At 44.5% G+C, this 14,366-nt stretch overlaps 1 protein-coding gene across 1 annotated transcript in view; it reads right to left on the minus strand.

Moving 5' to 3' along the window:
- pofut3 (protein O-fucosyltransferase 3) overlaps positions 1-8,624 on the minus strand; it is a 50,186-nt gene extending 41,562 nt beyond the window's left edge. The window contains exon 1 of the mRNA XM_078403834.1: positions 8,463-8,624. Coding sequence (XP_078259960.1) covers positions 8,463-8,621 — 159 coding nt within the window. The 5' untranslated portion in view covers positions 8,622-8,624. The remainder of the gene's footprint in view (positions 1-8,462) is intronic.
- Positions 8,625-14,366: the final 5,742 nt, after the last annotated feature.

Raw genomic sequence — 14,366 nt, forward strand, 5'->3', positions numbered from 1 at the left:
ATAACAAATTCAGCATATAATTATTAACACGACTTGCTAGTTTATGGAGAAAAATAATCTTGCCAAGCTAGATTTTAACCACTGCCAACAAATAGCTATCACATGAGTCGTCTCAAGAATCAACATGTATCGAGGCAGCAACAAATTTAATAAGGACACAAAGTCACATTTGTTTGGCATTTCAGAAAGTTATTTTTTACAAGTTGTACACACACAAAACTTGTATTCAAAGTTCAAAGGTCAGTTTATTGTCACGTGTACAAACTACGGTACACTGAAACTCGAATTACTTCAAAAAGATTTTACCAAACAACAGTACTCTAATACACTCACATTCAGTCTGGGGCAGGATTCAGATTGGAGGCCCAAAGCACAACTAAGCCTAGGGAGCTTTATTCACAATTACTGGAGTGCACACTTTGGAAAGGGCACACAGTACTGGAGTAACTCAGTGGGTCAAGCAGCATCCCTGGAGAACATTGATAGGTGACATGTTGGGTCTGGACCCTTCTTCAGACTGTGTAAACCAGCAACTGCAGTTCCGTGTTTCTGCACATTCAGAAAGGTTGCTTCAATCAACCCATCCTATGCACACAATAAACCTGTACACTTGGGAAAGGAACTGGAAGAGGTTTCCAATGATTACTTGATGAATATCAAAGCATTTTAAAGGGGCATCCTCTTCCTCAGTTATGGACCAGCCTAACACTTAAAGACCTTGAATTAATTTTGGTCAATGGCAGAATACAATCCACATGAACAAGTGACCTAAGACAGCCCACACAGGCACTTTAGATGGGATAATGTGGATGTGATGGGTCAGGGTGTTGAGGCATGATGATAAAGAGGTCTTGTATGAGAACAGACAAGGTGAGGAGGGATAGATTGCAAAGTTTGAGAAGGCAATTCCATATATTCATCAAAAGGAACTCCTTCCATCGGGCAGTAGATTAAAGGCCTTCTACGCCCGCACCTCCAGACTCAGGAACAGCTTCATCCCCAGGGCCATAGCTGCTATGAACTGGTCCTGCTGAGCCGGATGGTCACATCGCACAATGATCCAGCACAGATCTACTTGCACTTTATTCTGTCTTAAAACTGCTACAATTTGTTTTGTTGGGTTGTTGTTGTTTAAATTAATTAAATTATTGCATCGTATGGGAGGCGCATTCCCAATCTCGTTGTACCCCTGTACAATGACAATAAAGATATATTGTATTGTATTGTATTGTAAAAGAGAATTGAACATTGAATTCTCCAATTCAAAGATACTTTATTGTCACATGTACCTCAGTACAGTGAAATGGTTTCTTTTGCATACAACCCAGTAAAATTATATATTACCGACCTCACCTAAACAGTACACGAGTCACCATGTTCCTGGCGCCGACAAGGTTACAAAAAGTTCACCGAACAACCCTACCTTCTGCCTGCCTGGTGGTGCCCCCGCCAGGTCCCCCTTCGATTTTGGCAGCCCACCCCCGTCACGTCTCATGCGTTCTCCCAATTTTAGGTAACCTATAACAAGCCCCCCCCCCCCTCCCTTCCTCCCCCCCACCCCCCCCCCCCTCCCTTCCTCCCCCCCACCCCCCCCCCCTCCCTTCCTCCCCCCCACCCCCCCCACTCCCCCCCACACTCCCCCCCCCCCAACTCTACCCCCCCCCCCAATCTACCCCCCCCCCTCCCCTGTGCCCCACAGGCTTGACAATTTGCAACTCTTCAATCACTCTGTCTCTTACCTTCTGCTTTAATCTCAGGCCTTTGTTCCAACCACCTGCCTATCAAACACCCCTGCCTCGCCTATGTTCAGCTATTAGTTGCCAGTTTGTCCTGCTCTCCTGATTCCAAACGTGCACAACTCCCCCCCCGCCCCCCCCCCTGATCCATGTTCGCCAGAGATGCTGCCTGACCTACTGAATTACCTCCCCTCTCAACTCCATCCAAGGACCCAAACAGTCTTTCCAGGTGAGGCAGAGGTTCACCTGCACCTCCTCCAAACTCATCTATTGTATCCGCTGTTCCAGATGTCAACTTCTCTACATCGGCGAGACCAAACGCAGGCTCGGCGATCGTTTCGTCCACAGTCCGCCTTAACCAACGTGATCTCCCGGTGGCTCAGCACTTCAACTCCCACTCCCAGTCTGACCCTTCTGTCATGGGCCTCCTGCAGCATCATAGTGAGGCCCACCGCAAATTGGAGGAACAGCACCTCATATTTCACTTGGACAGCTTACAGCCTAACGGTATGAACATTGACTTCTCTAACTTTAGATAGTTCCTCTGTCCCTCTCTTCCCCTTCCCTTCCCAGATCTCCCTCTATCTTCCTGTCTCCACCTATATTCTTTCTTTGTCCCGCCCCCCTGACATCAGTCTGAAGAAGGGTCTCGACCAGAGTACGTCACCCATTCCTTCTCTCCAGAAATGCTGCCTGACCTGCTGAGTTACTCCAACATTTTGTGATACCTTCTGAATTACTCCAGCACTTTGTGTCCTTAAGTGTGAACTAACATCTGTAGCTCCTTGTTTCAACATCATGACCAGAGGGGGTGGATTGTTGGGAAGCAGGGGGCTGGGGAGGGGTCATTGATTGCTGTATGAGACAGTACAGATAAGACTAGAGGCAGATGAATGGTTTACAGGAGGAGTTTGAAGGGCTGGAAGAGGTTACATTAACAAGGAGGCAAGGAGCATTTCTAAGGGAATAAGAATTTAAAGTTTGTGAAGAAGAGAATGCAGGTCTGGAAGAACAATGAAAAAGTATCACAGAGATGCCAAACAGTCTGAATCAATCTGATTACAATGGATGGAAAAATGAAATTAGTGACAAAGACACAGAGAAGACTTACTTCAGCCACTTTAGCATCTATTCTCTTTCATGTAAAAGGGAACTATCGCTTACTAAACAAGCGTGGGACTGAAGATGCCCTGTGTAGGTCAACCAAAGCAGAGTCAAGTCAAGACTCAAAAAGCTGGAGTAACTCAGTGGGTCAGGTGCATCTCTGTAGAAAAGAAATAGATAACATTTCGAGTTGAGACCCTTCTTCAGAAACGTCACCCATTCCTTTTCTCCAGAGATGCTGCCTGACCCGCTGAGTTACTCCAGCTTTTTGTGTCGAACTTCGGTGTAAACCAGCATCTACAGTTCCTTCCTACACATAAGTCAAGTCAAGTTTATTGTCACATGCACAAGTATGGTGAGGTACAGGTACAATAAAAATCTTGCTTGTAGCAGCAACATTCCGGGAACATAGATTCAGACAACACACAAAACAAATTATACAAGAGTGTGAAGAGAAAACGACAATAGTGCAAAACACAACAAGAAAACAAGTCCTTGATAGTGCAAGAGGTGGTTCATAGTGTTCCATTGCTGAGGTACGATTAACATCTCAAGAATCACAGAGGGAAGCACAACCTGCACCAGGTCACACTCTAAAGATACTTCATGGAGATTGCAAGATTTCTTCTGAGTCTTGGACAAGGACAAAAGTTCGTAAATTATCAAATCAATAATGCGCTCACACAGGGATCAGTGAATGCTGTTGTGAGCATTGCTACTGTCCTATTCAATATTGCACTTACACAGACTTCAACCTCGTTGGTTGGATTGAATCTCAATGCACACACCATCTCAACATCCTAGCCTGCTCTGTACAACCTTCCATCCTCAGCATCAAATTCACAACTTCAGATTAGAACTTCTGCCCTAAATTTCCCCAGACGGTTGGTATGGAGGTACTTCCACTGTTGCCATTCAAGCCCTCTTTGATTTTGCCGTTGAGTATTCCCTTGCCCCACAACTATCTCCTTTTCAAGGTATCACAATCCCATCCACCAGGCCTGCTCTCATTTCACCCTACTCCCCGGCCTGTAAATCTATTTAAATGCCTTTAGTAAACCTCTAACATCTTCAAATTCTGGCTGGGGTGAAGGGTCATTAAACCAATGTTTTGACTCTTGTTTCTCTCCCAAAAGATGTTTCTTACTGTTCCCATCCTTCTGATACCTTGCATCGGCAGTTTTCTGCTTTGATTATTACATGGCTGTTGGTTATTAAACGCTGTCACTGTAAAAGAAAATTAGTGGAAGCAATGAAATGTCAAGTTATGCTTCATAAATGTATATATAGACACATATATACGAGGAGGAACAGAGTGAGGTTAGAAGAGTGTCCACAGGCTGTAAATTACAGGATCAGCAATGAGAAGCAGGAACTGGTAAAGGCTGCTCAGGGAGAAAGGAAAGCCTGGAAGAGGTCGCAAACTACTGTAGAATATATCCTGCAGAAAGAGAGCAAAGATAAGTAATATGCATCATCCACAGAATTTCCAATAACATCCGTTTAACTGCATGATGTAGAAACCAAAACCAAAATTTAGACATAGAGTCACACAGCGTGGAAACAGGCCCTTCGACCCAACTTTCCCATGCCGTCAAGGATGGACGGCATCCCATCTACCGTAGTCCCATTTGCCTGTATTTGTCGCACATCCCACTAATCCTTCCTGATCCATGTACCTGTCCAAAAGTCTTTTAAATGCTGGTAATAGTACCTCAACTACCTCTTCTGGCAGCTCATTCAATGTATCCACCATCCTCTGTGTGAAAACCTTGTCCCTCAGGATCCTATTAATTTTTTCCCCTCTCACGTTAAACCTTTTTCTGCAGAGCTTGAAGTTGATTTAGAAAACAAAACAATTAAGTAAGTGAAAGCAAACTACAGTGCCCACCATAATGTTTGGGACAAAGACTCATCATTTATTTATTTGGCTCTGTACTTTATAATTTGAGATTTGTAATAGAAAACAAATTACATATGGTTAAAGTGCACATTGTCAGATTGTATTAAAGGATATTTTTACACATTTTGGTTTCACCATGTAGACATTACAGCTGTGTTTATACATAGTCTCCCCCCATTTCAGGGCACCATAAAGTTTGGGACTCATGGCATCACAGGTTTTTGTAATTGCTCAGGTGTGTTTAATTGCCTCCTTAATGCAGGTATAAGAGAACTCTCAACACCCAATCTTTCCTCCAGTCATTCCAGAAACAGATCAGAAACACTCTTCAGGAGTCAGGTGTGGATTTGTCAATGACCACTGTCCGCAGAAGACTTCATGAACAGAAATACGGAGGCTACGCTGCAAGATGCAAACTGCTGGTTAGCCGCAAAAATAGGATGGCCAGGTTACAATTTGCCAAGAAGTACTTAAAAGAGCAACCTCAGTTCTGGAAAAAGGTCTTGTGGACAGATGAGACGAAGATTAACTTATATCAGAGTGATGGCAAGAGCAAAGTATGGAGGAGAGAAGGAACTGCCCAAGATCCAAAGCATACCACCTCATCTGTGAAACACGGTGGTGGGGTTGTTATGGCCTGGGCATATATGGCTGCTGAAGGTACTGGCTCACTTATCTTCATTGATGATACAATTGCTGATGGTAGTAGCATAATGAATTCTGAAGTGTATAGATGCATCCTATCTGCTCAAGTTCAAACAAATGCCTCAAAACTCATTGGCCGGCGGTTCATTCTACAGCAAGACAATGATCCCAAACATACTGCTCAAGCAACAAAGGAGTTATCAAAGCTAAAAAATTGTAAATTCTTGAGTGGCCAGGTCGATCACCCGATCTGAATCCAATTGAACATGTCTTTTATATGCTGAAGAGAAAACTGAAGAGGACCTGCCCCCAAAACAAGCTTAAGCGAAAGATGGCTGCAATACAGGCCTGGCAGAGCATCACCAGAGAAGACACCCAGCAACTGGTGATGTCCATGAATCACAGACTTCAAGCAGTCATTGCATGCAAAGGATATGCAACAAAATACTAAACATGACTACTTTAATTTACATGACATTGCTGTGGCCCAAACATTATGGTGTCCTGAAATGAGGGGACTATGTATAAACACTGCTGTAATTTCTACATGGTAAAACCAAAATGTATAAAAATGGCCTTTATTAAAATTTGACAATGTGCACTTTAACCACATGTGATTTTTTTTCTCTCAAATCGCAAATTGTGGAGTACAGAGGCATATAAATAAATGTTTATATATAAACGTCTTTGTCCCAAACATTATGGAGGGCTCTGTAGGTGTAAGTTTACGTTTTTCAACTCATACAGGGGAGTTACTTAGACAGAACATGATGCAACTTGTATATCAGTACAGCTATTCCATCTTCACACTTTAATGCAAGATCCCACTCCATTTTAGGTAGGTAAGGAGACATCCCTTCAAGATTGCACATAGTGCTGAAGTAATTCAGTCAGTCAGCATCTCTGGAGAACATGAATAGGTGATGTTTCTGAAGAAGGGTCCTGACCTGAAATGTCACTTATCCATGTCCTCCAGAGATGCTGCCAGACACTGAGTTATTCCAGCACTTTGTGGTTGGGTTTTTTTAATATATAAACAAGCATCTGCAGTTCCTATTTTTTCCTCAAGGTTGCATTTCCACAGCACTCTGTGTACATACCGTTCCATTGAGCAGAGTGGGATTGAAAGGTAACCAGGGAATGGTGTGGGAATGTTGGATCAACAAAATTGTCAAGGGCACAAGAGGAACCGGCTGTAATTGGCCACAATTATTTACATTCTTTGGGAGGATCAAGCATTTAAAATGATCTCTACAAAATCCAGGTAAATACAGCAACTTCCCGCTTATTTTATAAATTACAATTAAATTAGAAATAAACATACCCATACATCTAAAGTCATCCATTGTTATTGGCAATTCCACCTTCCCATCACATTGCTCCTTAGTACTATTTGTTCCATCCAAATATGCTCCAAGCATTATATCTGCATTCTGAAAACCATTTTCTTAATGTGACTGACATTACAACTCGTTAAAGAAAAAATTGAAAGCACATGTTTCGGAATTGGTAGAGGGTGTCAGCTGGGGTCCACCTTATAACTGCAAGCCACACCACAACTTCAATCAGGATGGAGCTGGAGGAAAGACCAGCTCTAAGGAGAACGGAAGATAGGCACAAATTGCAGGAGTAACTCAGTGGGGTCAAGCAGCATCTCTGAAGATAAAGGATGGGTGACCCTTCTTCAATTCTTTTTCTCCAGAGATACTGCCTGACATGCTGAGTTACCCCACTACTTTGTGTCTATCTTTGATATAAACCAGCATTTGCAGCTCTTTGTTTCTAGGAACATGGTCCCTGTAAAAACACTTCCTTGAAGAAATGTTTATTCCACATAAATGGGAACAATGTACAGTCATCATTCATTCATCAAATAGAAATATATCAAACCATAACTTTTGCTAATGTGAAAATGAGAGGCTTATTGTTCAATAGTAAAAGGAAAGACATGGCAAAAACAACCCCTTTTATACTATATATAAAACATGAATTAAGATCAGATCATCTGCTCGTATTATTTGCTCCCAGGGGACAAGTGTTTTTTTTTCCATTTATTATTAAAGATTCAAAAACTTTTCCCTTGCAGGCCACCATGATGGTGCAGAGGTTAGTCCTCTTGGCTCATAACTCCAGGACCCATATTCAATCCTGACATTGGGTGCTGTACAGAAATTGAGTGGTCTCTTCATGACTTGTAAGGGTTTCCACTCCAGTTTCCTTTCACAATCTGAATGTGGGTTAACTGACTACTATAAATTACACCTCAGAAGTGGCAGAGTATTAAAAGGGGATTTGATGAGTTTGTGGTGGAGTCAGGTGCAGATCAACAAAAAAAACGTGCATTTGCTCTGCTGTGGGCTGGCATGGATGTAACGGATCAAATGTCTTCTGCATCTTGGCAAGAAAGTAAACTGCAACGTAGACATCAACATTTTTGCAACTGGATTTTTAATTAATGGGAAACTTTTAAATGGAGGAAAATGGATTTTGTAGATTAACAATTTTTGTATGGCGATCATTTAAATGTCTAAACTATGGTTTATCCCAGGCATTATTCATAAAGACGAAGCTTGCACGTGTGCACATAAAAATCTTACATGTGCACACATTTACCAGTCAACTTTTTAATTCGTGAATTCCTGTTCCACTTTTATAACCGGAGTGCATTTGTGAATCTATCCAGTAGTAACCACAAATGCTGTGATTCCAGTACTTGCTTTGATTATGCAATGCCTCGAACCTAACTGACTGGCCGAATTGCACTTTATGGTCTGACCAGGGTGGTGAAAGGCGCCACGTAAATGCAAGTTTAATGGCACTATGTGGGCAGCGAGACCCATTGGCAGGAATATGCAAGTTTACTCGGAGCTTGCATTAAAAACGTGGACGTGAATGCAAAACGAAGTACAGGAAGGACATGACCTTTTACAGAGAGGGTGTTACTGCTGCCCCGCAAACTTCTACTGCAGATGATCCATCCCTGCACCGTCTGGTCTGATCAGACTGGGAGGGTAGGGAGGTGGCAATGGGGCCTCTGTCTCCAAATGGGACAGAGCAGCAAGAAAGCGCCTGACCTGCAGAGTCACAAGGAGGAACAGCAGCGCGCAGCAGCACAAGCAGTGCAACCAGAGGCATCTCCTGCCGCTGCTGCTGCTGCTGCTGCTGTTGTTGGTGTTGTTGTTGTTGCCGCGCCGCTGCCGCTGCCGCTGCCCCCTCGCCCACGGCTCCTCCATCTTGCTACAGTCACAAAGGGGGCCTGGTCCCGCCCACTTCGCCAGCTCCCATTGGCCCGCCTGCTCCCTCCCCGACCCCCCCTTTGTGACGTCCACGCAGCCTGCGTGCGAATGGCCGCCTCCGCTGTCAATCAATCGCGCCCCCTCTCCCCACGTGACCCTCTCGGTGGACCACCTACCCTCTGAGCTCTTTCTCCTGGGCTGCCAGATGGTTCTCTGTTTGTTCAGCCAAGCCTACATCTGGCAAGGTGTGCCAAGCGTGCCAGGCATGCACAGAGGTCGAAAGAGCAAGATAGTTATCCGCCTTTCCGCATCAATTGAGAATTCTAACCATATTTGTGCAAAGTCATGAAGTAATTGGGCACGGAAGCAAGCCCTTCGTCCCAGCTTGCCCACGCCAACTAAGGTGCCCCATCTACGCTAGTCCCACGTTGCCTGGGTTTGGCCAATATATCCCTGCAAACCTTTCCTGTCCAAATTTAAATCTCCAAATCTCAGTGTTAACTTGTTGAATCATTCCTGCGATAGATACAAAAAATGGAGTAACTCAGCGGGACAGGCAGCATCTCCGGAGAGAAAGAATGGGTGACGTTTCGGGTCGAGACCCATCTTCGGACTGGAGAAGTGTCTCGACTCGAAACGTCACCCATTCCTTCTCTATGGAGATGCTGCCTGTCCCGCTGAGTTACTCCAGCATTTTGTGTCTATCTTCGGTTTAAACCAGCATCGGCAGTTCCTTGTTACACAAATCAATCCTGCATCTCACTCCCAAGACTGTATAATGTTTCTGAGAGATGTGGTCACAACAGAATAAAGATTCAGAATGGAAGACGGGCTGAATATTGCTGTTTGTAAGTGAGGCATAGCTCCTGATGTTCCAACCTGCTAGGCATTAAATCCATAGTATGCAACCTTTTAAGTACTCTGTTGCTGAACAGTTCCGAGCTCCTCGTTAAATAGCTCAACCCAGTTGCTCATTTAGTAGATCTGCTGCCTCACGGCTCCAGCAATCTTGGTACAATCCTGATCTCAGTGCTGTCTGTGTGGAGTCTGCATGTTCTCCGTGATTGCATGGGTTTCCTCGAAGTCCCCCAAGACATGCAGGTTGATAGGTTAATTGGCCACTGAAAATTGCTCCTGGTATGAACATGAGTATCATGTATCTTTGGGGTGCTGGTGAGAGCGTGCAGAGATTAAAATGGCTGAGGATAGGATTAGGGTAAAAATGAGTGGTTGATGGTCGGCGTGGACCCAGTGCGCCGAAGGACATGTTTGCAAGCGGTATCTTTATGACTCTGGAGAGAACCCGGATTTATCTTAAAGCAAACTCATGGAAATCCTGGAATTTTGAAATAAAAATGGTTCAATGGTTCTTTATTGTCACATGTACAGATGTACAGTGAAATTTATTTTTTGCATACAGTTCAGTAAAGCATCGCCATACCTAGGCACAATCCCCGATTAGTACAAGGTGTGGAGGAATAGTCCACTGAGCCTGCATGCAATAGTTGGTAGGTTTAAAAAGCCATTTTCATAAGTTCATAAGTGATAGGAGTAGAATTAGGCCATTCGGCCCATCATCTACTATGCCATTCAATCATGGCTGCTCTAGCTTTCCCTCTCAACCCCATTCTCCTGCCTTCTCCCCATAACCACTCTCACCTGTACTAATCAATAATCTGAGCACTCGATCTTCTGGAGCAAGGGCCGATCCAGGAGAGCCGCAGGCTGCTGGTACAAATCGATTTATTCACAAAATGCTGGAGTAACTCAGCAGGTCGGGCAGCATCTCGGGAGAGAAGGAATGGGTGACGTTTCGGGTCGAGACCCTTCTTCAGACTGATGTCAGGGGGGCGGGACAAAGGCTGCTGCGGTTTCCGCCAGCCATAACTTCCATCCGGATCGTCAAGCGAACCATCGTCCCTCTCCAAGCCTGGCTATCTCCAGCCTATGCTCCCAGAGTTGCTCCCTGCCATCAACCTTGAGGGTGCAGAGGGTAAGACCCTGGTTCACCCTCTCACCGGCCCCTGCTTTTGTGTCCGCCGTCGCCGGCTCCCTCCAACCTCCTTTCCGGTTCTCCGGTCCTTGAGGGGCCGAGCAGGAGCCAGCTCGGCGGATTCCCTCTGCAAGTCTCGGCCTGCCAGTGCCTTCATGCTCGCTATGCGACCCGCCATGACTTGACACTTTGTGCCTGCTCCACGAACATGGAGATCAAGGCTAATCTTCTCCCTCAGCACAATTTTCTAGAACTATCCCTATATCCCTTAATGTGCTTAATACCCAATAATCCATCAATCTCTGGTATGAATGAACATAATTCCAAACTTCCATGCCCCTCAAGTGGTCTCTCTGTCATAAAAGCCTTATTCTCAAACTATACACCCACAGCTTCAACTCCTTAAGATGCAGTCAAGCAAAATTTTTGTTTTGCTTGTTAAACCAGATCATATAATACAATAATTTATTCATTAACCATTAACATTAACCATATCTAGTTTCAGTTCTGAGAAAGGGTCTCTGATCTAAAACAAATAGTTTTGTTTCTCTTCCCGCATACACTGGCTGACCTGCTAAATGCTTCCAGTAGTTTTGGGGGGATTTTTAAATCTCAGGTATCCAGCATCTAGATTTTTATTTAGTTTTCATTTACTTCAGATTTCTAGCATCAGCATTTGTTTTAAATTTGATTTTCATTTACTCTAGAATCCGTGCTGCTCATTTAAGGTCAGCTTTCCAAAGACATGAGGAACATTCCTCCTGAAGAATTTTTTTTTCAGAAACCCCACAAAAAGTAACATTGTATTCAACTCCAACCCCACTCTACTGTGAAGCTTTCAACAGTTCCAAGCATTAACTTCAAAAGAACACAAACTGTGCTTGTAAATTTGGAGGGGATTAACTAACTCTTGGCTATGTGCCTGATGATTGATATTCTGCAGCTGCAATTTGCTTGAACCAGCAATGAAGACAAACCTTTCCATTTTTTTTCTCATTAGCGCTTTTGTGCATTAAATCAGTTCTTCAAGGATGACATGGAACCATGCCAAGGAGAGATGGCACTGAGAGATAGTCTTTCCATTTAAAACTTTAAGCTAATCGTTATTAAGCTTCTCTGCCCCAAAAGCAATTATTTTTGATAACATTTTGTGTTCAGTAAATCGAATATATCAACATAAGAAATAAAAGCAGGAGCACACTATCCAGTCCTTTGTGGTGCACTGCCACTCAATAAGATAATTTGGCTCAATGCCACTTTCCTGCACTCACCTCATATTCCTGGATTCCCATAATATCTAGAAATGAAATCTTGAGTATAATGAGCATGTGAGCCTCCACAACCCCCCTGAGCAGAGAATTCCAAAGATTTGCAACCTTCTTGTTGAAGACATCTATTTTCTGAACGCATCGTGTGGATAGAAGGAATGGGCGATGGGCAGTTCACACCCCAGCGGTATGAATATTGACTTCTCTAATTTCAGGTAACCCTTGCTTTCTCCCTCGCTCCAACCCTCCCCCTTCCCAGTTCTCGGACCAGTCTGATTACGGTGTATCTCTGTTTGTTTTGTCGTTACCTTCTCCTAGCTAACAATGATCTATTCTACATTTCTTAATGACCTTCATCTCTTTTGATCTCTTTCACTTCCTTATCTCTGTAACCCTCTCTCCCCTGATGCTGTATGAAAGGTCTTGACCAAGACGTCACCCATTCTTTCTATCCAGAGATGCTGCCTGTCCCGTGGAGTTACTCCAGCATTTTGTGTCTGTCTTCAGTGTAAACCAGCATCTGCAGTTCCTTCCTACACATTTTGAATGCATCATGGCCTGGTTCACCAACTTGAATGCACACGAACAAGGGAGATTACAGACAATGGTAGATACGGCTTGGCCCATCACTGATAATGACCTTCCCACCATCAAAGGGATTTAGAGGAAACACGACCTCCAAAAGCTAGCTGATATCATCAAAGACCCATACTTATTAGATAGAGCTCTAGGGGCTAGTGGAATCAAGGGATATGGGGAGAAGGCAGGCACGGGATATTGATTGGGGACGATCAGCCATGATCACAATGGAGGGTGCACAAAGGCATGCATTTTTATGATGGACTTACAGAACCTGTGGACAACCTAAATAATTGTTCTGTTGAAATAAAGTCACTGTCGTGACATAGCATTCACTCAGCAGGTGAATGACTTGTAAATGCCAACATGCTATTAGTAAAAGGGTAGCTTACCATCAAACGGAATGAACATTGTATTCTCCAATTTTAGGTAGCCTCTATCAACCATACCCACCCACCCATCCCCCTTCTGCTCCACAATCCCTCTTTCACTTTACCCCTCCCTCCCCCGCCTCCCCCTGCCCTGCGTCCCACCTGGACTCTGACCTATTTGACCTCTGACCAGAGACCTGGGTTCGATCCGGACTATGGGTGCTGTCCGTACGGAGTTTGTACGTTCTCCCTGTGAACTCATGGGTTTTCTCCAGCTGCTTCAGTTTAGACAATAGACAATAGGTGCAGGAGTAGGCCATTCTGCCCTTCGAGCCAGCACTGTCATTCACCGTGATCATGGCTGATCATCCACAATCAGTACCCCCTTCCTGCCTTCTCTCCATAACCCTTGACTCCACTATCATTAAGAGCTCTATCTAACTCTCTCTTGAATGCATTCAGAGAATTGGCCTCCACTGCCTTCTGAGGCAGAGAGTTCCACAGCTTCACAACTGTCTGAGTGAAAACGTTTCTCCTCACGGTGGCGCAGCGGTAGAGTTGCTACCTTACAGCGAATGCAGCGCCGGAGACTCAGGTTCGATCCTGACTATGGGCGCCGTCTGTACGGAGTTTGTACGTTCTCCACATGATCTGCGTGGGTTTTTTCCGAGATCTTCGGTTTCCTCCCACACTCCAAAGACGTACAGGTATGTAGGTTAATTGGCTGGGCAAATGTAAAACAATTGTCCCTAGTGTGTGTAGGATAGTGTTAGTGTGCGGGGATCGCTGGGCGGCGCGGACCCGGTGGGCCGGAGGGCCTGTTTCTGCGCTGTCTCTCTAAATCTAAAAAAATCCTCATCTCCGTTCTAAATGGCCTACCCTTTATTCTTAAACTGTGGCCCCTGGCTCTGGACTCTCCCAAAATCGGGAACATGTTTCCTGCCTCAAGCGTGTCCAATCCCTTAATAATCTTATATGTTTCAATAAGATCCCCTCTCATCCTTCTAAATTCCAGAGTTACAAGCCCAGTCTTTCAACATACGACAGTCCCGCCACTCCGGGAATTAACCTTGTGAACCTACGCTGCACGCCCTCAATAGTAAGAATGTCCTTCCTCAAATTTGGAGACCAAAACTGCACACATTACTCCAGGCGTGGTCTCACTAGGGCCCTGTACAACTGCAGGACCTCTTTGCTCCTATACTCAATTCCTCTTGTTATGAAGTCCAACATTCCATTCGCTTTCTTCACTGCCTGCTGTATCTGCATGCTTACTTTCAGTGACTGATGAACTAGGACACCCAGATCTCGTTGTACTTCCCCTTTTCCTAATTTGACACCATTCAGATAATAATTTGCCTTCCTGTTCTTACCACCAAACTGGATAACCTCACATTTATCCACATTAAACTGCACCTGCCATGTGTCTGCCCACTCACACAAACTGTCCAAGTCACCCTGCATCCTCATAGCATCCTCCTCACACTTCACACTGCCACCCAGCTATGTGTCATCTGCAAATTTGCTAATG

Source organism: Rhinoraja longicauda, chromosome 1, assembly GCF_053455715.1.
Source record: "Rhinoraja longicauda isolate Sanriku21f chromosome 1, sRhiLon1.1, whole genome shotgun sequence".
In the NCBI taxonomy this organism is placed as follows: domain Eukaryota; kingdom Metazoa; phylum Chordata; class Chondrichthyes; order Rajiformes; family Arhynchobatidae; genus Rhinoraja; species Rhinoraja longicauda.